The 21,824-nt window shown below is 42.6% G+C and overlaps 1 protein-coding gene across 1 annotated transcript in view; it reads right to left on the bottom strand.

The window, feature by feature from the left end:
- The window catches only part of SEMA5B (semaphorin 5B), a 275,414-nt gene that overhangs the window by 25,377 nt on the left and 228,213 nt on the right, over positions 1-21,824 (bottom strand). The window contains exons 13-21 of the mRNA XM_005153798.3: positions 20,757-20,874; positions 14,646-14,827; positions 11,233-11,376; positions 9,597-9,744; positions 7,870-8,095; positions 7,032-7,250; positions 5,032-5,202; positions 3,977-4,126; positions 3,042-3,086 (exon numbers count right to left, since the gene is read on the bottom strand). Coding sequence (XP_005153855.2) covers positions 3,042-3,086; positions 3,977-4,126; positions 5,032-5,202; positions 7,032-7,250; positions 7,870-8,095; positions 9,597-9,744; positions 11,233-11,376; positions 14,646-14,827; positions 20,757-20,874 — 1,403 coding nt within the window. The remainder of the gene's footprint in view (positions 1-3,041; positions 3,087-3,976; positions 4,127-5,031; positions 5,203-7,031; positions 7,251-7,869; positions 8,096-9,596; positions 9,745-11,232; positions 11,377-14,645; positions 14,828-20,756; positions 20,875-21,824) is intronic.

Here is a 21,824-nt window from a genome sequence, read left to right as displayed (position 1 = left end):
TCTAACATAAACTGACATAATCCCCCTGCAAATCGGTCTCCCCACTGCAGTTCTGCCTTGTGCAGCTTAACAGGTTCATGCATTGTCCTCTCAAAGCTCCCTCCCTGTCTCTCCTCTCTCCCTTCTATTGATATTGAAACTAAACATTATGTTAAGCTGACAGCTAAAGAAATGAGCCGCACAAACAATGCACATTAATGGATTCCAAAGCATGTGCATGTCATGGGAATAAGGGGATAAAAATGCTCAGTGTTTCTCAAAGGGAAAGGAAAGGAAGGGATAGCCCAAATTGCCTATGGCTCTGTGTGCGGGGTGGGGAACACACATTCCTCCCTCATGTAATCCAAGTGTGCTCAGCATTCTTGCTTATTCAACAGAGTGGCATTCCTTTGGCCATGTCTGCACTACCTCTGAGGTGCATTGTACAGTGAAATAGGGGTCCTCAGGGGAATGGGAAAGATAAGGTGGACAAAGGAAAAGGGGAATCTGCTTGAAAAGCACTTTGATGGCTTTCTCCACAAACTGCAAAGATAGGAAGCCAGTTGCAGATAGGTGCCAGCAGGGTAGCTATAGTGAAACAATTTCAAACAGAAAAGCTCTTTGGACTATAATAGCCTCCAACAGAGATCTTTCCAAGTGGGATTGCAGCAGCACCTTCCAAGGATAGCAGTGACCTCTGGAAGGAGCTGTAATTGTGCCTCCTGTGTGGTAGGAGATACCTAGCTTGCCACTCTGGCTGGTGGGAGGAAGAAAAAGTCAAACAGTACTCCTTGCTAATTCTTCCCTCACCTCAGAGAGGGGGTTAAAAATCCCACAGTAAATCCTATGGTAATCTTAAATCCCATGGTAAAACCAACCACCAACAGATCTCCACTGACACCAGAACTAACACTAGCAACCTTTATAGCCACTGAATTAATGAAGCAACCAGAGGCAATCTTGGGTAGCAAAACTTTATGAGCATGTCTTCTTTTGCTATGTGCAGGTGGGAACCTACAGAAAAAGATTCAAAGATGATGACTCCAAATGCTACTGCCTTTCCTCTGCTGTTGCTCTATCATCTTTCAGAAATGCCAATGGCCCCAGTGCCTTGGGGGTGTGCCCAGAACCCCCCCCCCCCCCAGGGCAGCTGTCTGTCAGCCATATCAGTTTGGTGGCAATTGAAGCAGTAAAATTCCCATAATACTTAAAAAGCCAATTCATTTGGACAGACTGCTGTGTTGACTCAACTGTGTGTAGAGAAATAGAAGGGACTACTCAGAGAGTGGCTTTAAATGAGGTTCATTCTTAGTCTGATCACGGTGTGCATTTTTTTGGTGCCATCTTACATTTTAACTGATATGCTTTTCAAATAGAGAATTCTGCCCATTAGTCTATGGCACTCCTCTAATCTTTAGTTAAAAAATATCCTCCTGAGTTTAAAAATAATAAAACCAATAGAGTTCTACAGCAAAGTAATGTACTTCAATCATAATTATAGAAAAGAACATACAGAATTTATTAGACAGATGAGCTATATTTATTTTTTAACCCACACTATAAAATTCCATTACAAGATTACCACTTTCTATTGTGTTTTGGATGATGGTCCAAAACAGTGGCAGAAAGATTATAATTTTCTACTAAATGTTACAAGACTTTTCCAATGAGACATTTCCTTTTTAATAACCTCAACCTGCTTTAGATCACTCAGGAGAGCTAAAACACAGAATATGCAACTGTGCTCAGTAAAGCCACATGACACTGTGCCACATTCTCCTCTTGCCCAGCTTTGAGTATATTGCAGTGAATGTTTCATTTCATTGTTACATGTGCAAGAGTCACTTGTAGGAAATCCTTTCTAAAACATAAAGCTCTTATACATTTCACTCTCATATTTGAAAGACATATCTGATTCTTCAGGTGAGTTTTAGCTGTATCTTAGGGAAAAAAAAATGAATTATTGTGTTTGCAGCGGAGTTCCTTGAGGAGGAAACTTTCTGGTTCATCATTTTGAAAATACAGATTTTCTGAGATGCATCAACAGAATTTCTATTGATTGACTTCTTTGACAAATATTGTACAACACTAAGTAATAGATACTAGCTATGGTAAAATAGATTGCAACAGCAAATACAATGGTGGTAAAAGAAGGAAATGTGGATATAGCACTTAAGAGTATAGCAAAAGATGTAGCAAGGAGTTCCTGGATGTGAAGCAGACACCTTGCACCTTCTGAGGGAGGAGTAGTGCAGAAAGCCAACTGTTACATTGCAGGTGCTGAATTCCACTGATTGCCCCACAGTCACAAAGCAAGAGGCCACGTTTCTGTGTCACAGGTGGCATGCCTTTTTCTGCCATGATCTCTGCAGGGAGAAGAGATTTTGGCAGCCTGCAGATCATCTAGATTTCAGGAAAATGTGGATGTGATGCTAGCAGGAATTGACATAGTCATTAGTGTGAAAATAGCATTTTAAAATGTCGAAGGAACCTGCCATTTTTGTCTGCATTTTTACAATAGGGGCTCTTAGGGCAGTGTAAAAGTGACACTAATGACTGGATCTTTCCAAGTTACATGCAGAAAGGAGACACAATCTGTATGAGAGGTGACGACTTGAATGAAAAGAAGTGCTTGGAGGACAAGTATAAACTCTAATCTCATCCTATAGCTGTCCAAGAGGCCTTGTTCACTGAAATATTTATAGGTTATTTAAAAACACCTGCTTTCGAACAGCTGGAGGCTTACAGTGGTGGAATGAGGAATATCCCTTCCTTTCTGCAGAACCATTTACCCTGTGGGTAGAGAGAGACAACCAATGTGCTCCCTGGTAATTAATGACCCTCAGTGGTCAATCCAAACCCCAAAATAAATAAAGATTTTGGAACTGAGAAGTGGACATGCAATACATTCCTCCAGTCTGATTCAGACAGCAAGACTCCAGTGGAATTAAGGCTATCAGTGGGATATGAGCAGTATAGATTAATGGTTTGGTTGATACTGCACAGAGAGAAAAAAAGCCAGGTTAAGATAAAAATAATATGTATAGTTTAGTGGTACCTACCTCCACAGTTTGTGCTCTCATCAATGCTGGAGGCTGGCAGGATCACTAAACAAAGAGAAGATTGGAGAAACTTGTCATTTTGCCATTACTTCTTCAAGTAATTAAACCCCCTGTGCTCCAGACACGAGAAGGTGCTCACGTGTTCTGCCACAAGCTCAGAGTTTCTCTAAATTGAATGGTAAGCTCAGAGAGTGAAAAACACGCCAAAGACCTGGCAATTCCAGTACTGTTTCCTGATGACTCTTTGGCTTCTGCAATTTAGGGGAAAGAAGATAGCTGAGAAAACCATGAAAAAGAAGAATATAATTGCCTAGTGATCTCAGATTTTTAGGTCAGGGCACAGCAATCCAGAAAAGAACACATGGAAAGGGGTTATTTATTCTAGACCCATATCAGATATTTGCCCAAGAGATAAAATTTCCACAAACACAGGATGGAAGATGTTGATGACCATCTGTCTATCAACAGTATTGCTCTGTAAGACTGTGGATTAATGTTCCCACTTTACACAGCAATTTCCTCCAACTGCCTCTCCTAATTTTTTTGCTCTTTTAGGATGCTTCTTTTCATACCTGAACTCAAGGACCTTCTGTTGACTATATCCATACTGAGTACAAAGTTAATTTTTATAAGCCAGCCTGAGATGAACTATGCAAGGTTAAAAGTTTCAATTCAGGTGAAGCCATTCTAGTTATTTATTACAGATCTAGGTAATTCTCTTCTAAAGAAATGTTAAGCTGCCTTAAAGGAATGACAGTTAATCTGTGCCTGCAACAAGGGAGTTTACAACATGTTTGTGTATTCGCTTGTTTTTTCTAGAAGCATTCCAACCCAATTTTTAATAGAGAAAAACTCAGCCTAATTTGACAGTCTCGGGCATGAGTTGCTCTCCTGGATTGGCTCATCCTCTCTCTCCTCTATGACACTGTACATACCAGGAATTTCATTATACAGGCAATCTTGGTACTGTGTGCTGTTTCCGACGCACTGAGAAGAATCTGGGCTGTGTATCTCACAGTAACGACTGCGGTATTGGATACCCTCTTCATTACACAGGCTCCACTCTGACCACTCTGACCACCCACCTGAAATCCAAGATCAAGAAAACACACAGACAACATCACCAAGAAGGAAAAGGATCCTTTGTTCATACCAATCTTCTCTCATGATGAAGGATATATAGCTCTTTGCATGGGTCTCTCTCATACACCTAATCCAGAGGCCTTTGTTTAACTTCATTTCTCAATACAAATAACAGTGCAAGCATCATATCCTACTTGTCAGGTTGTGGTTTGCTTAATACGTACTGTAAGAACCCTTGGTGGAGCACTGCACAGCACACAGCTGTCATAAAAGCTCATGTATCAGCTCTCTGGTTAAAGACATACAAGGAGCTGCATGGGGCAATGTTGCATGAGGATCTCCAAGTTTTGAGGTGGCCTCCCATGAATACCACAAGCAGCCATAACCAATTACAGCATTTAAAAGTTTTGCTGATGTTCCTAAAGGCAGGAGTCAGCTTGCACTGGATCAGAAATATACAAATGTGGTTCAAAACCAGCACAGATCTAAACCCTGTCCTCTGAGCACATGCTCATCTCCCTGTCTGTGTAAGTAAAAGGAAAGATTGTTTCTTCAGCAACTGTACAGATTGATGACTCCTTTTGTTTGTCTTGTAAGCATCCACATTGAAAAGCTCCACATTGAAAAGGTCCTGCTTTTCCAATTACTTTAAAAGGATCAGCCGCTAAAAAGATCTTGTCTGGCACCAGAATGCCAGGGAATGGGTTAGTGAACAAGTAAAGAGAAAGGTGATGCATTGCAGCTTAACACAGGGATGTCTCTTTTTTCCCATCTCAATAGACATTTACTGAATGGACAGAAAAGCTTCTAACTGGTCAGGTTTATGATTTACTTTTTAAACATTTTGCAGTTGTTTCATACTCCCACCACCACCCAAGCCAGCCGGAGAAGGGATGAGAACTGCTACCTTCACATGGGTGCGTGTTGCAAAGGGCCTCCTCTGTGTGCAGACCAATGCAGATATCCTCTCCACTAGACGGAGCTGGATTGGTGCAAGTCCGCGTGCGTTGGTAGTGTCCTCCTCCACAGGTGGCTGAGCAGTGAGACCAAGGAGTCCAGCAAGACCATGAGCCTTTCACTGAAGGACAATGAAAAGCAAGGAGAAAGAGGTAGATGCTGCTGATTACTCCTCTCAGTGACAAAGCCGGAGAGCCCCAGTATCCTACCTTCCAGATCCACCCTGCCCAGACTAGCTATCTGTTTCTTGCACCCGAATACATTTGGGCCTGACAACAAGAACTTTGTATTAAGAGAGGATACAAATGTGCTGCACTCCGAAGATGTAAAATGAAGTCTATTCACAAAAAGACTCTGCATCATACAGTGCCAAAATAGAAACTATTCTTTTGGGTAGTCACTGAAATATTCTGTTCTACATGTTTTTATAAAACAGCACTGTTATCGTTATATTGTCTTTTGATGCTTCATCTACTGAAACAGCAGATTTACTTGGGGGAAAAAAGTGCTGTACAACCCAAGTGGAGCTTGTATGGCACTTTTCTGTGGGGACCCTGAGTCCTTAAATTCCAACCTGCAGGAAACAGAAACTCAGAGGCTTTATGTATTGTCCTTGCTCAGATGGGGTTGAACTAGATGACCTCTAAAGGTCCCTTCCAACCCAAACCATTTCATGATTCTATGATCTCAGCACAACCCCGTAACAGGTTAATAATAAAACTAGAGAGGGACTTAAGATCTCTGATTCTCACCCTGCTCCTTGTCAGGCTACTAGACTGCTTAATTTGCAGGTCCACATGCCATTAATTCAGAAGATAATAACCTGATGACTTGGTGGAAGATAAACCCAGTACTTGTTTATACACATTGAGTGAGGCAGGGAAGGAGGGGACACAGAGAAATAGTAATCATGCACTGAGAACAGATTGTAAAACATCATAGTGTCCAAGGGGAGAAAACAGCACAGAAGGGCACAGACATTAGTGAAAAGCCACTGAGAGCTTCCAGAATAGTACTAATAGATGCCTTTATAGTGCTACAGTTATTTTCTTTTTATAGGCCATAGAGTGCAATATTTGACATTCCTACTATCCTCTTGCTGCACATTCTGGTAGTATCTGCATTGGAATTTTATCATTGTATTGAATTTTAGAATCATAATACTACTATTATAATATAGCATTTTCAAGTGTAGGCCACAAACTATATTGCCAGAGGTAGATAATTACTAGAACTGCAAAGAGGCAAGGTAATTCATGTAAGATCACTTAAATTTAGTTTAGATAGCTATTACAAAGCAAGGAGAAGGATAAGTGAGAGAGCAGAGAGCATACAGTAGTCAATGGTCTATTATTACTATTCTGGACCAGGAGTGCAACATAAACATGAGGACAAACTTGAAAACCAGGAAACCAGGCAAGAATACTCCCTGCTGGCTGTGCAGGAAATGGTAACTGATGTCAAGAGTAGATGCCCATCGCAAGAACAATACGTAAGCAGGAGAGGGGGAAGAAACAAGTGTTCACAAGAAGAACTGCCACATCAAGCATCTCTACACAGTATTAAGCCACATTTATCAAGTCTGTCTCCTCATCAAGTAGCAGATGCACTGTGATGGCCCCCACTGGATGGAGCATCAAACCTTCTTGAGGAAAAACATTGCTAGACAAGCCACAATAATATTTACACTAGAGGTTGTGGCTGTGCTACACTCTGAGCTGTGGTGAGACATCAGTCTGCACTAAAGTTCACATACATGGGTCATTACAATAGCTTAAAAAAATTAAGAAAAAATCCCCCAAAATAAAAAAAAAAAAAAGGAAAACAAAAGAAAAAAAAGCTTGGAAATACCAGTTTATCATTTGGTTTTGTTTTTGCTTTTTTGTGGCTCTACCATTAATATGGTGAAGAATACCTCTGAATTTCATGCAGGAAGATGATCATGGTTACCTGGGCAGGGATGTGGATTGCAGTCTTGGTACTCCATCGCTGACCCCACACAGGGCAAGCCACCATTTTTAGGTTCAGGGTTTGTGCATGTTCTCTTCCTGATCCTAAAGCCCAGCTCACAGTCCCTGGAACAGGAAGACCAGGCTCCCCAAAAGGACCAGCCCCCATTGATAATCCGTGCAGAGGTCTTACCAGTCTTGAGGAGGTCATCAACAAGAGCTTCAAGGAAAACAAACAAGACACTATGAGATCAGTTGTTGGGCTTTTAAAAAGATTTTTAGGTGATGAATAAAACCAGGATTTATGTGCCCTTAGGGAAGAATTTCTGCTGAAAGCCCTTAGGGGAAGCTTTGTTCCACAGGGTTACAGCTAAGCTAGACACTGAACCAAATTTGTACACACAGAGTCTACTGATAACCCTGATAAATGACCTTTCTGGGCAGCAAACTGTGGCAGTCAGAGCTGTATCCTCAGGACACTGCCTTGCATCACAACAGTACTGAAGGGAATAATCTCAGAGGCAGTGCACAAGGGGACCTCCAGAGAGACACACAGAATGGCTCTTCTCTTCTTTATACCCTGATTCTTTGCCTGTTGTCTTTGGGGCAGCCCAGCAGTAGCATAAGCAAACCTACACACTGTCATAGGCACAGAGGCTACAATGGTATTGATCTCTAAGCCACAGGGTTCTCTCTCCATCCCTGCCATTCTGCAGAAACGCTAGTTGCACATGTTGGGATTCATGTAGCCACAATCAGGTTCTTATTGTTCTAAGAGGAATCACATTCTACCACCATCTCAGCTTGCTCTACAGTCCCCCAGAGCTGGCAAGACGTACAGTCAGTATCACACACTGCTGAGCCATCACTGGGGCAGAACCGACTCTCGGTTTTCTTTCTCCCAAACTGCAGCTCATGGGGATCAGACAGCTGGGCACGACACGTGTAGCGGAAGCGCTGCTCCTGGCGGGCACCATTCTGGGTGATGTTGACAGGCATCCAAGGGGTCCAGGGTGTGTTCCTGCGCACTTCCGGGCAGCTCTCTGGGTTGCACGTCTTATATTCCTGCCAAGAAGGAAATCCATTCTCTCTTTACTTATTAAATGGCAGCAGCCTAACTGACAGAGATTTATTTACATTCCAGAAAATAAGGGGATTCAGAAAATAAGATGATGTAGACCGTTTTGATCTACAACAGCCTCCATCCACCTTATCTGACCTCGCAGACACAAGCTAGTGCTGGGCACAGCACACAGGCTGGATGTGGTTCTGGGCAACCTGACCTAGATGAAGATGTTCCTGTTCATTGCAGAGGGGTTAGATTACATGACCTTTGAAGGTCCCTTACAACCCATAATATTCTATGATTCTGTGACTACAGATGCAGTGGTGGTGACCATGTACAGCTTCAGGTGACCCTTGAGGGTGAACTATGTTTGCTATTTTTATCTCTCCCTGAGATTTGTGTTTCTTTGCTGACTCAGAGTCCTGTGGGGCTTTGAAAGCTTAGTACATTACGGGCAGGAGGATAATTCAGGCAATAGATAATAATAACGGCAAACAAGTTTTATGTTGTGATACTAAGATGCTGCTCTCAGGTCAGCCTAGAGAAGCCCTATGAGGACAAAATGTCAGTAAGGTTTATTTCCTTTAAAAGTTTATTGGTTTATTTTTAATATGGGTTTAGATTATCTTTTTTTACAGCTAGTTTTGTTTGGCTTTTTGAGCTGTCTAGGAGGGCTATGAACCGTATGCCGTCCTCAGTGTAGAGCATCCCTTGAGTATGGACAACATTCTGGCTGGATGGGGATGGGGTGATTTGGGGGTTTTTACAATTCTTGCCACTAGTGAGAGGAACTCCAGTGACAAACATTACGTTCTTGTTTAAAAACAAATAAATAAACCAGTCTTTTCTGGCAGAGGGAAGTAAATGTAATGCTTCAGGACTTCATGATTCTAGACTAAATGCCAAACAGCTTGTGAACAGATGGGAGGTTCCAGATCAAATCTACTTACACTGAAGAAAACTCTCCACAAAACTAATTAGAACAGCTGCATGAAACAACTGCCAGAATAGGAAAGGGAAAATAAAGAGAGAAAATGGGTAGCCATTACCTCACTGATGGGTGAATTAGGTGTTTGACCTGTTGTTTACTCAAGTATGACAGTGAGACTTACTTCTCATGCATATAAGGCCTCCTTGACTCAATAGGGTCATCCTTTGAAGTAGGACAGAAGGAAGAAAATGTACAGTGCTTTCCAGCAAAGGACTTGGTATCTAAGCCTACAGAGATCTAAGGAAGTCCTTTGTCCCTACCTATCTGTCCCTTCCTGTACATACACACACATAAAGACACACACTCTCACACCAACTTCACTGACTTGGTGAATCTGACACCTCTCTGCTTCCCAGTTCATTTCAGCACCCTTGTCAGCAGAAGCTGAGGATAGCATTTTCTTCTAGATTGAAAAGTAATATCAAGATGGAGAGAGGAGTAAAATGTCAAGTTCCTAGGTACTAGATGTGATAGGTGTCCCTTGTGCAGTGTCAATAAACAATACATACCACAGCACAGCCTGGACATGTATTTCCATTTTCACAGGACCTCTGCCTCGAATGAATTCCTCCACCACAATTGACACTACATTTAGTCCAAGGACCCCATGAAGACCAAAAAATTGGCAACGGACACGGATTATTCTCATTACAGAATCTGAAAGAAGAAAGAACATTGATCAAAAAATATCCAGGTCAGCATATCCAAGGGACAAAATCATGATGGACCAAGACTGCACACTGCATTAGGATTCAATTCATGCATGCACAGAAAGCCAGCAGAAGGCTGACACAACCATCAGATTAGTAATATTTCTGTTTACAGCAGAGAACAGTACCCTTTGTACAGACCAGGGAGTGGTTAAGCAGGCTGAAATCAGTGAGACAGTTGGGGTGAATCATCCAGATTGGGTTTTTGAAAGTGCTCTAATCCCCAAACTTTTATGCACTGAATTCACAGGAGAGGTCATAAACTGAAGCCCATGTGTCACGTAGAGTAGATGGTAAATATTTTCAATGGGATTACTAGTGGAAGGTCAAATCAACAGTGATTTGTCAGAAATGGCAGGTGATAAACATTGACAATCTTCTCTTCACATGATCTGGCCCCTACTGTCGACTGGACCCTAAGAAGCTAGTGTTTGCAGCTGGATCTGAACTAGATACTATCTGCATCTAAATGCAGGCCTTAAATTAATGCTATTTCATGTTACCTTTTCAAAGGGTAACTTTCATTTTGTTCAGGTTTTTAATCAATATTGTTCTCAAATTGAATGACACAGGACTGCAACTGACTCAGATGTAGTCTTTGAAACCCAAAAAGGACCATTGTGAATGGTCACAAATCAAACCAAACATTAAAATCTCCTGAATCAAGGAAGTTAAATGAATTGCCCTTTGTATTCTGAGAAATGCAGAGATATCTGTCTTAAGTGACCACTCAACAGATAAGCAACAGCCAACTGCCAAGCAGAGGTGGCCTTTAATGAAATGTCAAATCTGGAAACCAAATTAGGATGCCTTGAAAGCTGTGTTTAATGTGGGGCTGGGCTTGAAGAAGTGTAACAGTGCAGAGGGTTCAAAAAGTATTGGCTTTTAGTGATTTTACATGAAATTGCTTCGTTTAAAGGGAGCGGGGGGAAAGATGTCTTTCTAATGTCAAGCCCTGCAGTCCTGAATCTTTGAGTTAAGCTATATTTTGTCTTGAACTTCTTTTGGAGCATCAGCACAATTATTATGGTGCATGGAATCGTACAACTGACAGTGAAAACTGCACATATTCAACTGCCTCCTCAGGGATGGATTAGAACAGTATAAGTGTAAACTCTACACTGCTAACAGTAGACACAGCTTCTCCTTTTGCTGAGGAGGTCAGTCCCCTGTTTGGGGGACAGAAATACTTGTGAAAGTCTGAAAGGTCCTCCCTGAGAGTGGAGGCAGCTCTGAAACCTCTGATGTTCACAAGCTCTCTTTCAATGAGTGGCCATGCATGTGAGCAGCCTCAGACTTCCTAGGCTCTGGAATTCCTTCCACTTTGTGCATTCAGCCGGGCAGCCTTAATCTGCATTCACACAGGAGCCATCACTTCCAGCTGCCAACATTATAACCACAGAAGTGAACACACGGTGTTGTGGACATCTCTTACCTTTCTTCCCTACTCTGTCCAACACAGACCCTGCCACCGTACCGTGGAGCAGGGTTGCTGCAGGATCGCTGGCGGACCTGGAAGCCTATCCCACAGGAGGTGCTGCATGGGGCCCAGGAAGACCAGGGTGTCCAAGCTCCATTTCTAACAAAGAGAGCAAGAGAAAGCAAAGCATGGGGGTGACCTAATGGTCTGCTCACATTATGCTGTGCTTAACTACAAAACACATAAGGCACTGATGGGGGAACCATTGGAGAATAGATTATTAATTTCAACTAAACCTTATGTCAGTGAAGATTTAGAAAAGAGAGTTTCAAAAGTGCTCAGCATTGGCCTAACTTTCCTCCTATTCAAGTCTCTAATAATTGGAAAAGAATGAAGCCAGTGCAGAAAAATTCTGAAAATGACTCATACTATTTGCTAACCAAGAGTATGGTTGCTATAACTCTCACTGACTATTCCCCCATCATGTCTCCCAAGTCTCATAATCCCACTTTTGAGAGCCAGTGGCTCATCCCAAAGTTGTATCTCCTGATACAGCCTGCACTCTTCTGCACAAAGACCGCAGGCTTTGAGGCTCACAAACGCCAGTTGTGCCAAAGGATGTAAAAAAAACAACTCTCTGCTAATTCAGTAGGTACTGATGCTTTAAATCTCTTAGAATCATAGAATCCACTAGGTTGGAAAAGACCTTTAAGATCATCAAGTCCAGCCATTACCCCAGGACTGCCAAGACCACCACTAAAACATGTCACTGAGGGCCTCATCTTCACGGTTTGTGAACACTTCTAGGCTCACCTACACAGTTTTTGAACTCTTACAGCAATACTACTGCCAGCTCCCATGATTTTATCACAAACCTCATAATATTTGTTATTTTCCTAAAGCCTTCAGCATTGAATCCTATTAAGTGGAAATCCCAAATTTCATTAAAAATAACAATAATTGCTTCTAGCTTTCATGGCCGCCTGCAGACGTCACTGTAGTGTGACCTTAAATCTGTAGAAACCAGAGGCAATTAAGAGCTCAGAGGCAGGATCAAGTTTCATGGTTTAATGAGTGATCACGTCTCTGCTGAGCACTGCTAAGTTAGCCTGAAGCAAATGTGATGTAAAGCTCCTTAGTTCACACCTCAGCAGAGATGCTGGCAAATGCCCTGTATCTTGCTCCTGCGACAGGCTGAGCATGTGCAGGCAGCTGGCTCCTGCGACGCTGCTGCCATGCAGTGACTCAACCGCGTGCTTACACAGAGCCCAACATTTACATCTTTAAAACTGTGTGCTTATTAAAGCTCACCTTCCTTTGACTTGGCAGCACTACTGAACGTTGGAGCAGGAGAGGAGAATCTGTATCTCATCTCTTCTGTGCTGCAGGTTTCATTTCATATGGAGCCAGTGGCAATGCTCTGTCTTACAGAACTGCCTAATCTTCCCACTTTACTGCCTTAAGCCAAAAAATCTCATTTGTTTTTTTTGTTTAATAAAGAAAAGCCTTTCCAAAAAGTCTAGTCAAAAAAACAACTCAGGTGCTCTCTGGTTCTTGAAAGCTAAGCTCGAAAACAGATGTTAATTTTCAAAGCATTTGCTGAACTAAATTAATAACACTGTTGGCAAGAAGTATTTTCTGGCATGGCACCAATGAGGGCAGAGGATGAAAGTTAAAACCCACATTGCCCTTCACACTTTTTGTATTTGTTATCAACTCTTGCCTGTTCTTGGCAGGTTTATTTCAGAACCCTCTTAGACGTTTCTTCCCTCCTCCTCTTGTTCTCGCATCCTTCTCCCTCCTTCCCTTCCCCTTGCTGGCCCCAAACAAGGTCAAAGCACAATAAACTCACTTACATAAAAATCCTATTATTCTATCTTATTTTGCCATGTTTTAACCCACCTACCACCTCCTCACTCTTTAACTCAAAATAAAGTTTATACGTAAAATCATTTAAAAAATAAAAGCAAATGAGAGGTTGCTGTTATTCCAGAAAAAAAGGGGGGGAAGTAATTTTTACTTAAAACTCCTAAAAAAAAGAATTAAAAAATCCAACCATTCTCACAATCTGTTTGCTTTTTCAGGATTTTTAACAGAAATAAAGCCACCTTCCATTTCCAGATCTCCACCATTCTAATAGAACTTATCTTTAAACATCCTGCTCCCTCTTTGCAAAAAGAAATTGCAATGCCATATGAAGTCAATTAAAGGAAATTTGAGGACTGAGGCGGATGTAGGATGACCAGATGTCCCTATTTTTCAAACCATGCTGTTTTCCTATGTCTTAAGACTGAATAATCTATTTTTCATCCCCTTCTTAGAAGCCTGCCTCTTTCGCCATCAGAGCAGTGCTGAGAACACCACTGGCATGCTTTCTGTTTGCCACTGACATAAAAAGTCTGCCTGGGGAAGGCTTTGCTCAGCCCATGGTGGTAGCACTGAGGCAGGAACGACTGTATGCCTTTTGGGCAGCACAGCCCACAACTAGAAGAGATGCCAATTAAAACATGAGTATTGCTGAATTTCTCGTGCCAAAACCAGCACTGATCTCCAGGGATAAGTTAAAAGACAGCTGTCCTTAATGGAATTAATGTTTATGGAGAAGATAAAGTAGATAAAAACTATATTGACCCAATATTTACCAAAATATTCGCTGGCACCACCCTGGTGAAGTAGTGCTTACACTATTTGCATCGTCTTTCTTTTAGTCATGACATGATGTAGTCCGAGGGTGGAGGGGTAATATGGACACAAACACTGTGGCTATGTTTGGGCACCTAACTGGAGGATATTTAGCTCCCATACTGCTCAGTCTTAAGCTTCAAGTTTCCCTGGAAAGGCAGCACTTCAACACAAGCTGAGCTACATGTGTTGGTTAAGTTCTGCCCCCGGCAGGCATGCCTCCTAAGCACTGCTCACTGCCAGATGATGATTTGTTGCTTTCACCTAGCCAGCATGCTGCAGACAGTTCACAGACTCACATAACAAGGCAAACAAGCCCTGCTCAGAGCAAGGCTGGGCCCTGTCATTACAAGCATTACTCTGAAGGAGCTCTGCTTGCTTTTGGCAATGCAATCTCAGAATCCAAACTCCAAAAGACTGTGAGCTTCTTAGATTTTATTTTTAGCTTACTGCTGTTCGGATGGCTAACAATTAGTTCTGCCTTACCTCCTCTTGATGAGTCACTACTCACTATATGTTTGAGGGAAACCAAGGCACAGTGTAGGGAAGGTTAATGTGTACACTAATTTGTGGTGCTCATCTTCTCAGAGCCCTTAATTTTTCACTGACTTCAGGCTGGACCTCACATACATCAAGCTGGCTGGGATGCAACAACAGGGGCACAGAAACACAAGGAAGGAGCTAAGCTGTGGACAGGAACAACAGCTCTTGATCCCTTCTTAAAAATCACAAGGATGCTGAGATACCTTGAGCAGTTTGCCACCTCAATCCTGGCCCCTTCACAACTGCGACCTCCACAGCGTGGACGAGGGCTGTCACATGAACGTGACCTACACATACAGGAGCCTGTGCTGTCCCCATCTGAATGCTCACACAGTTGCCATGGGGACCAAGGCCCCAATCTTCCATTTGTTGTCAAGTTTTTCACCTAATTTTAAAAGAAGAAAGGTCATTAGTAGCAAGTTTACATTTCTGGAGACAGCCCCACAATAGGAAAGCCAAACAAAGCTGCTGGGGGGATTAGGGTGCAGCTTGGATGGGAGCTGTCTGTGCTTGTGAACAGGATTCAAAACAGAGGGCTGTTTTCAGGCAGTGCTGCATCAATATTTACCCTCCAAATTCCACCCTGCATACCTAACATGTGCTCACAGGCACCCGAGCTGGCCCCGCCAGCACCACACCAGGAGCAAGCATCCATCTGCCATGCCACAAAACCACCACACTCCCTTGATGCACACTGCACAGCTTCAGCCTTTCAAGCAACACAACAGCCGGTGCCGACTGTCCCCACTTCATTATGCTCCTGCCTCTGCAGTGCTTGGGACTGCTCCTGCAGAATATTTTCTGAGTTAGTGTTCGGATAACCATAGTGACCAGCTCAGACTGGGGCCTCGCTGAGTTTGACTCTGTTCAAACACACAGTAAGGAGTGGCTCCCTTTCTAATCTGTAGCCTAAATGGCTAAGCTGGGTGAAGGATAGGAAGTGAAGGAGATGGTAGTGACTAGAATTAATGTTGAGGATCCCACAGTGGGCTTAAGAGTAAGAATTCATCTCAAGGCAATCTGCAGACCAACCACACTGCTATCTGTTTCCTCTGCCCTTTGCTTCATGTGTATACAGCCCTGAACAGGCTGGGTCTTGAGCTTTCCATGCACCATAATGGAGTAGTACAAAATACAGTAGTCCTGGCAAACAAAAACCATGAGAAACAGAAATACTTCAGACCAGAACTGAAGAACTTCAAGGAGATAAGGTGTCAGAGCTTGCTCTACTGTGTCTTGTTTTAACCAGTGCTGCTCGGTGAGCCCTATGCTGAGGACTGGTGGAGAAAATTTGTCACCTAAGTTAACTTGAGAATATGAGTGCTGCCTGCTCCTGCCAGGAATGTTCCCAGGCCACACTACCTTATTGTGCCTACTCCACCACTACTGAAAATTCGAACAACTCTAGGCCTGGAAAGCTGCCCTGAACATCCCTGCCTTGGCTTCCCAAAGCGCAGTGCCTCGCAGGCCGGGTGGCACTGATGGTGGCTTACTGAAAGTAGCTCTGGTGTCACCCATTGGGTGCTGGGATGTTCAGCAGCTTTGATAAAAACACTGGCAAAGGCAAGACTGGACTTAGCCTCAGTGTCGCATGCAATGAAGGGTGATGAAAGGAAGAGGCTGGGACCCTGGGCAAACAGCCCTGGCCTCAAATCTGAGTCAGCTACCACTGACAAACCCCACTGTGCCATGCGTCACTAAGCTCTGCCATCAGCGGGATCAGTCCTCTGTGCTGCCTTGGGGGGGAATTAGCTTCTCCTGCTTTACAAGACAAGGAAACCGAGACATGGAGAGGCTGCAAGCCTGTTCCAGCGCCTTGCAGGGAGGCAACCACAGCCAAGGGAGTAGTGCTTTCCAACATTCATCCTCTGAAACACTCTGCTTTGTGCTTATTCTTCAAGTCTGGCACTATGTTAAACACTCACAATGCACCTCTGGTGGGCTGTCATCTTCTCCTCTCACCCATCTACTGCAGCATCAAAAATATGCAGCAGTGGCATGGAAGTCATTTAGACTGGTTACTGCACTCATCAGGCTGCAGCCAGGGGGTTTCAAGCATCTGTTGCAAACTTTTGTTTGCAATAGATTATCATATCATTGTAAAAATTTGCTCTGGGCTGCAGGTTACAAGGCAAGATGCCCAGACAAGAGAACACTGGGATTTGTTGCTGTTGTTGAATTTGTTGTTTTAAACATGCATGCAGTCAAAAATCAACACAGTTGGATGCTAAAAGTTGGGAGGGGATCAAAGGAACAATACTTTGAGATACTTAATACTAGATTTTTATCTCCTTTTTCCTCCTGCCTTACAAAAGTCATAATCCAAGTATTGGTTCATTTCTATTTAATTTTTGAACCAGAAAGCCTTGCTGATTCCAGCAGGGAGTTCTGTTCTGAAATCAATGGTATGATATGGCCCGTGGCTTCAATTAAACAACAACAAAAAAAAGCTGACAAATAATTATTGGCTCATAAGTGATACTGGGAAGCAACCCAAAAGTTAAACAAATAAGCAGCCATAACCAAAATGCTGAGATTTATAAACATGTCACGTTGTGAGTGTGGGAAGTTTTTATACTTAAGAAATTACATATGGATTATTATTCCATCTTTAAAGTCATAAAAATACCTTCAAAAGAGCAAACTTGGGAAGTGGGATAAAACTCCATATGAATTAGTCTTTTTCGGGAATATCTTTACAAGGCAAATCCTTTGTAGCCAGCACAGTGCCCATCAGACAAGAGAACATCTTTAAAAACACATGTGATCAAATGTCCTTATCTTACCTGACAATAATACAAATTCCAAAGTTCCTGTATTTTATAAACTGTCATACTCCCACCAAGGCATCACTTTTTCATTTCTTCCTAACACCATCTAAAGGCTTAAGTGCAGGATCTAAAAATGTAGACTGAGCATTCCTAAACCCCACTACCAGGATATTTTCAATGTTTATTTTCATATTACAGATAAACTAGAAGCATTCCTTGTTCTTTTCATTCATCTATGCTTCCTCTGAGTATTCGGATGTCAACTGCTTATAACTTTGCCAAGCTTTAATTATTTCAGCTGGAAGTTTCCATGTTGGCTGTTCGATAGAAGCTGGAAATTCTTGCAAAGCTTCTGTCAAAATATTTCAACCATTTTTAAAATCAAATCTAGGGGTAAAGAATGTCCATAACTAGCAACCTTTTCCTTGAAACAAGCCAGTTTTCAGAGCAAAGAACTGAACTTTATGTCATTGTAACACCTTTTTGCAATGCCCATAAAAAGCCATTCAAATCTGTCTAGCTTATATCGCTAGGAGGTGGGGAGGAAAACACTCAGTTTTCAGAGACTCATAGATTTTGATCCTAGCACGTCTTCTCTGGGCACTGGACATGCTTCACTGTGGGCCAGAGCAGGATTATCCTGGGCACTGCAGCTCTGAGTAGCAGAGCCACATAAATTGAGAGGAGGGTACAAGTCTGTTATACACCCACAAAAAGGAGTGGGGAAACTGGCACCGATTAGCAAAAAATGGGGTAGCATAAAGCAGACACCAGATGACTGAGAGAGGGGTTTGCTGGACAGAGTGGGACTGGGAGGAAAACCTGCAAGGAAGAACATCCTTTGGCTCAGGATAAGAAGGACTGTACATTTCTTTAGGAATACTCAGTTCCTGACTTGCCAACCGCCATCAACAGTGACCCCATGAGCTTGGCTAATGGAGTTTGTTAGCCAAATCTGAAGTTCCTTTCCTGCTGGTGGCTCATGTTGGCATCAGTAAAATGATACCAAGTAAACTGTGGCTTTTTTCAGTTTTCCTAAAACCACAAAGCACCTCACTCCTTTCCTGAAGCCTAAGAAGAAACAGCATGCAATCATATACTCAGGACTCCCTGATACGACACATCACACACAGAGAAGAGTGCCATGTGCAGTTTGTGTCCTATCATTTCTTAATGTTGAAATGCTTGACATTGCAACTTACTTTAGCAATGAACCTTTGGGAGGTCCTGGGTGTTACCTGGTAATAAGATAGATTAACCACAGTCCAAGGTACTATGTTAACACCCTCTATCTAAGGTTCCTTATTATTAAGGCTGGAAAGTGGGAATCTGTGGTACAATGTAGTGCTGTACAAAGATGTTCAGACTAGCTCTGAACAAGCATGTTTTCACAAGAGCAGCAGTCAAGTTGTGTTAGTGTTGTGGCTGACTCCCAGAAATGCCTGGCCCCTGTAGGGTATAATTTAATAATATGCCAGTTCTGCCTTTAAAAGTTGTTGCATGCCAATCTCAGCTGTGCCAGGACATCTGTTTGTGGGCTAGGCTGTAGAAGACTCACTCACATTATCTGGGTTAGGAAAAGTTTACTTGGGAGGGGTGCTTTTAAACTACACCATGTCACACTTGTCTGTGATCTCACACACAGCTGCACCAGCACAGCTGAGCGCCTGGTGCTCAGCCCAGGAAAGTGGGAAGAGAAAAGCCAGGACTTCCTAAGACAGTAATTCATCTAATTAAACTTCCAGAAAGGTCTTTTTCAGGAGGGAAATTTGGCATTGGATTACTGGATCCCCCTACCTTTTCAGTGGTCATTTGCACATGCTAGACTCTTGCCTCTGTTGGCCACAACCTTTATTCTGCATTGAACACAAGGAAATACTTGTGTATTGCTGATGCAGGTGCTTAAATGAGCGGTTCCACGCCATGCCAGTGGTGAATTCATTCCAGTGAGGGACAGAGGATAAAGAAAAAGAAAGCACTTGCGTGTGGATTTTGAGGAGCTTGGCAGCATGTCAGCTTGAAGAGCATAAGGCTAGTGCATGTGTCAGAATGAAAGCACCTACCCAGAAAATAATCTACAATGGAAATGTGAAAACAAATGTAAAACTAGCACCCAAGAGCAGCCAAAGCTCCTGAATATTCTGTGCTGGATTTTTATGACCTTGAAACAATGATCTGGAGTAGCTTGTTCCCGAGCAAGCACCACAGCAGACATGCTCAAACTAGAGGATTAACACTTCACACACCTATCAACAGACACAAGTATTAAACAGGATGAGATAACAGCATGAGCAGTCAAGAAGCACTGCATCCCAGTTCAACACAGGAGGGTTATAAACACACAAGCCTCTGAATCCAGCGGTGAAAAAACTTAAGCCTGCCAAGCTGAGGATGGATTGAAGTAATGACTAATATTTCCTGGGAAAATATCTGAGAAGTAAGGAAGATAAGGGGAATAAACATCCCAGAACCTCCAGACAGAAATAGCATACTGAAGATATAACCTATCCAGCCTTCTTTCTCTATCTACCAGACTTAGAAGTATTAACATGCTAATTGATGTTAGATAATAACAATGAACATTAATGAGAATTTCTCTGTACTCCCCCCTCCTTTATTAACAAGACTGGTTTTCCTCCCCAGCCACCTTGCAGGTACCATTCAAAGAGCAGGAATTAAATATGGCCAGACAGTTTCTGGGGATCAGAGCCAGTAGCTGGATGTTGCCATGAGAGAATAGTAGGTGGGTGGGAAGGGAACTGGAGAGCCAACTCAAGCAGAGACACTTCATTTTTTTCTTCTTTGGGTTTTTAATTGTTTGTTTGTTTGTTTAATCTGTTGCATCTTATAGAGATCAGTGCAAGGAAAGAAGAGCATCTCCTCGCAACATCACATAGATGTGGTCTTTGGTGTCCAAAAGCGAGGTTAGAACCCAACTCATAATCCCTCTTTTGGTTACACTCTCCCCTTCCCTTGTGCTCTCTAGTACACACCATTACCTTTTTGTTCCCTCTGCAAACCATCTATGCATGTCCTATTTCTCTGCTGCTGCCTAGATGTCTCTTCCTGCTAGTGCAACACTTCCTCACCAGTGTTGTCCTCTGGAGCCAGCTCAAGGTAATTAACTGAATGCAGCCCAAGCAGGCTTTAGTCAGCTACTCTGATTTTCCTGACCTGCAGGGAAGTGAAGGAAATGGTGCAGACAGCGGAGCAGCCCTGAGAAAATCAAGTTTCACCTGGGGCTTACATGGTTCTCAGTAGTACCCAACAGCATGATGCAATCTTCTTCACTCAAGGCGTGGTGGGCATGAGGAGGACTGAATGCTTGCTTTGGATTCCTCTTTTAGAGCAAATAAATATTTCTGGGGTTTCTGTGTTCTAAACAGATATCAGTGCACAGATATCACTGTGTGTCACTGGGCTCTCCATGCTCTCTTAACACCAGTCCTCATCAGGCTGCATACACTCACTTTCCTTCTCACTTCTACACATAAACACATACAATCACACACCAGTATATATATTTCCACTCCTTCCACTTACTGGGCACTCAGTAATATTTTGTGTCCACAGGCTCATGTTGGAGCTGTCCTCAATGGTGGTGCATCGCTTCTGCTTGTTATCCCAGCCACAATAGGGGTCTCTGGCTCCTAGGCATTCCCTGCATGTGTGAAGAGAAAATATTAAAGCTTTTTAAGACCATCTAGCTTTAAAGACACGTATTCAAGTATAGTGCTTGTATATGACAGCTGTCAACTGCACCAAGGCTCAGCAGAAGAAGCAATTTTTTCCAAGCGGAGGTTTACCTGCTTGGAAGGGGAGAAGAGCTGAATAGAAGGGTGATAGGATATAAAGCAAATATCACTCATAGAAGCTGTAGATTAAAAATCACTTCATTTCTCTCCAAGGCCTAGGGAAAGAAAATGACTTTACAAATTTCAGTCAAAGAACACTTGTCATTGAGATATCTTTGTGCCACCATGTAATCACTCAGCAAGCCAAAACTCACACAAAGCAACCTCTGTGAGTATGTTTTCTGACACTGTGTCCATCCAAAGGGGTTAGACAAGCAGAATTAGCCAATGGACCGGTAATAAAGGCTTTCTATTAGTCTTGGCCTTTGCTGGAACAATGGTTTCATTGATAATCCCAACATCAAGACGTCAGTTTGGAAAAGTCACAGCAGAACATTATTTCTAAGCTTTTGGCTGCTTTGAACACTACCGTATTCATTTTCCTCCTGAATCCATATTTACAGGCTAAGTGTGTGTTCCCAACATGTGAGCTGCTAAAGAAAAATAACCAGGGTTATTACTGCTGCTAAACAGAGGTGGTCAGTCACAGAGTTAGTTTGTACTGATAAAATTCAGCTGTATTGGTAGTTCCCATAATTTGCTTTCAAATAGTCAATTTTAATTAAAAACCATAACAGTACAAGGCTGCATCATGTAAGTATTAGTGAAAACTGAAAAAGAGAGGACTAAACCTAAAAATACTTGCAACACTATTTTTTATACCAATGATCTATCACACAAAATGCTGACAGGATCCTTCCAGAAGTCCCAAATTATTTGAAAACTGTCTATTAAACAGCAGCAAGGGACCGAGGGA

Source organism: Melopsittacus undulatus, chromosome 4 (genome assembly GCF_012275295.1).
Source record: "Melopsittacus undulatus isolate bMelUnd1 chromosome 4, bMelUnd1.mat.Z, whole genome shotgun sequence".
In the NCBI taxonomy this organism is placed as follows: domain Eukaryota; kingdom Metazoa; phylum Chordata; class Aves; order Psittaciformes; family Psittaculidae; genus Melopsittacus; species Melopsittacus undulatus.
This window is presented reverse-complemented; position numbering and strand designations above follow the sequence as displayed.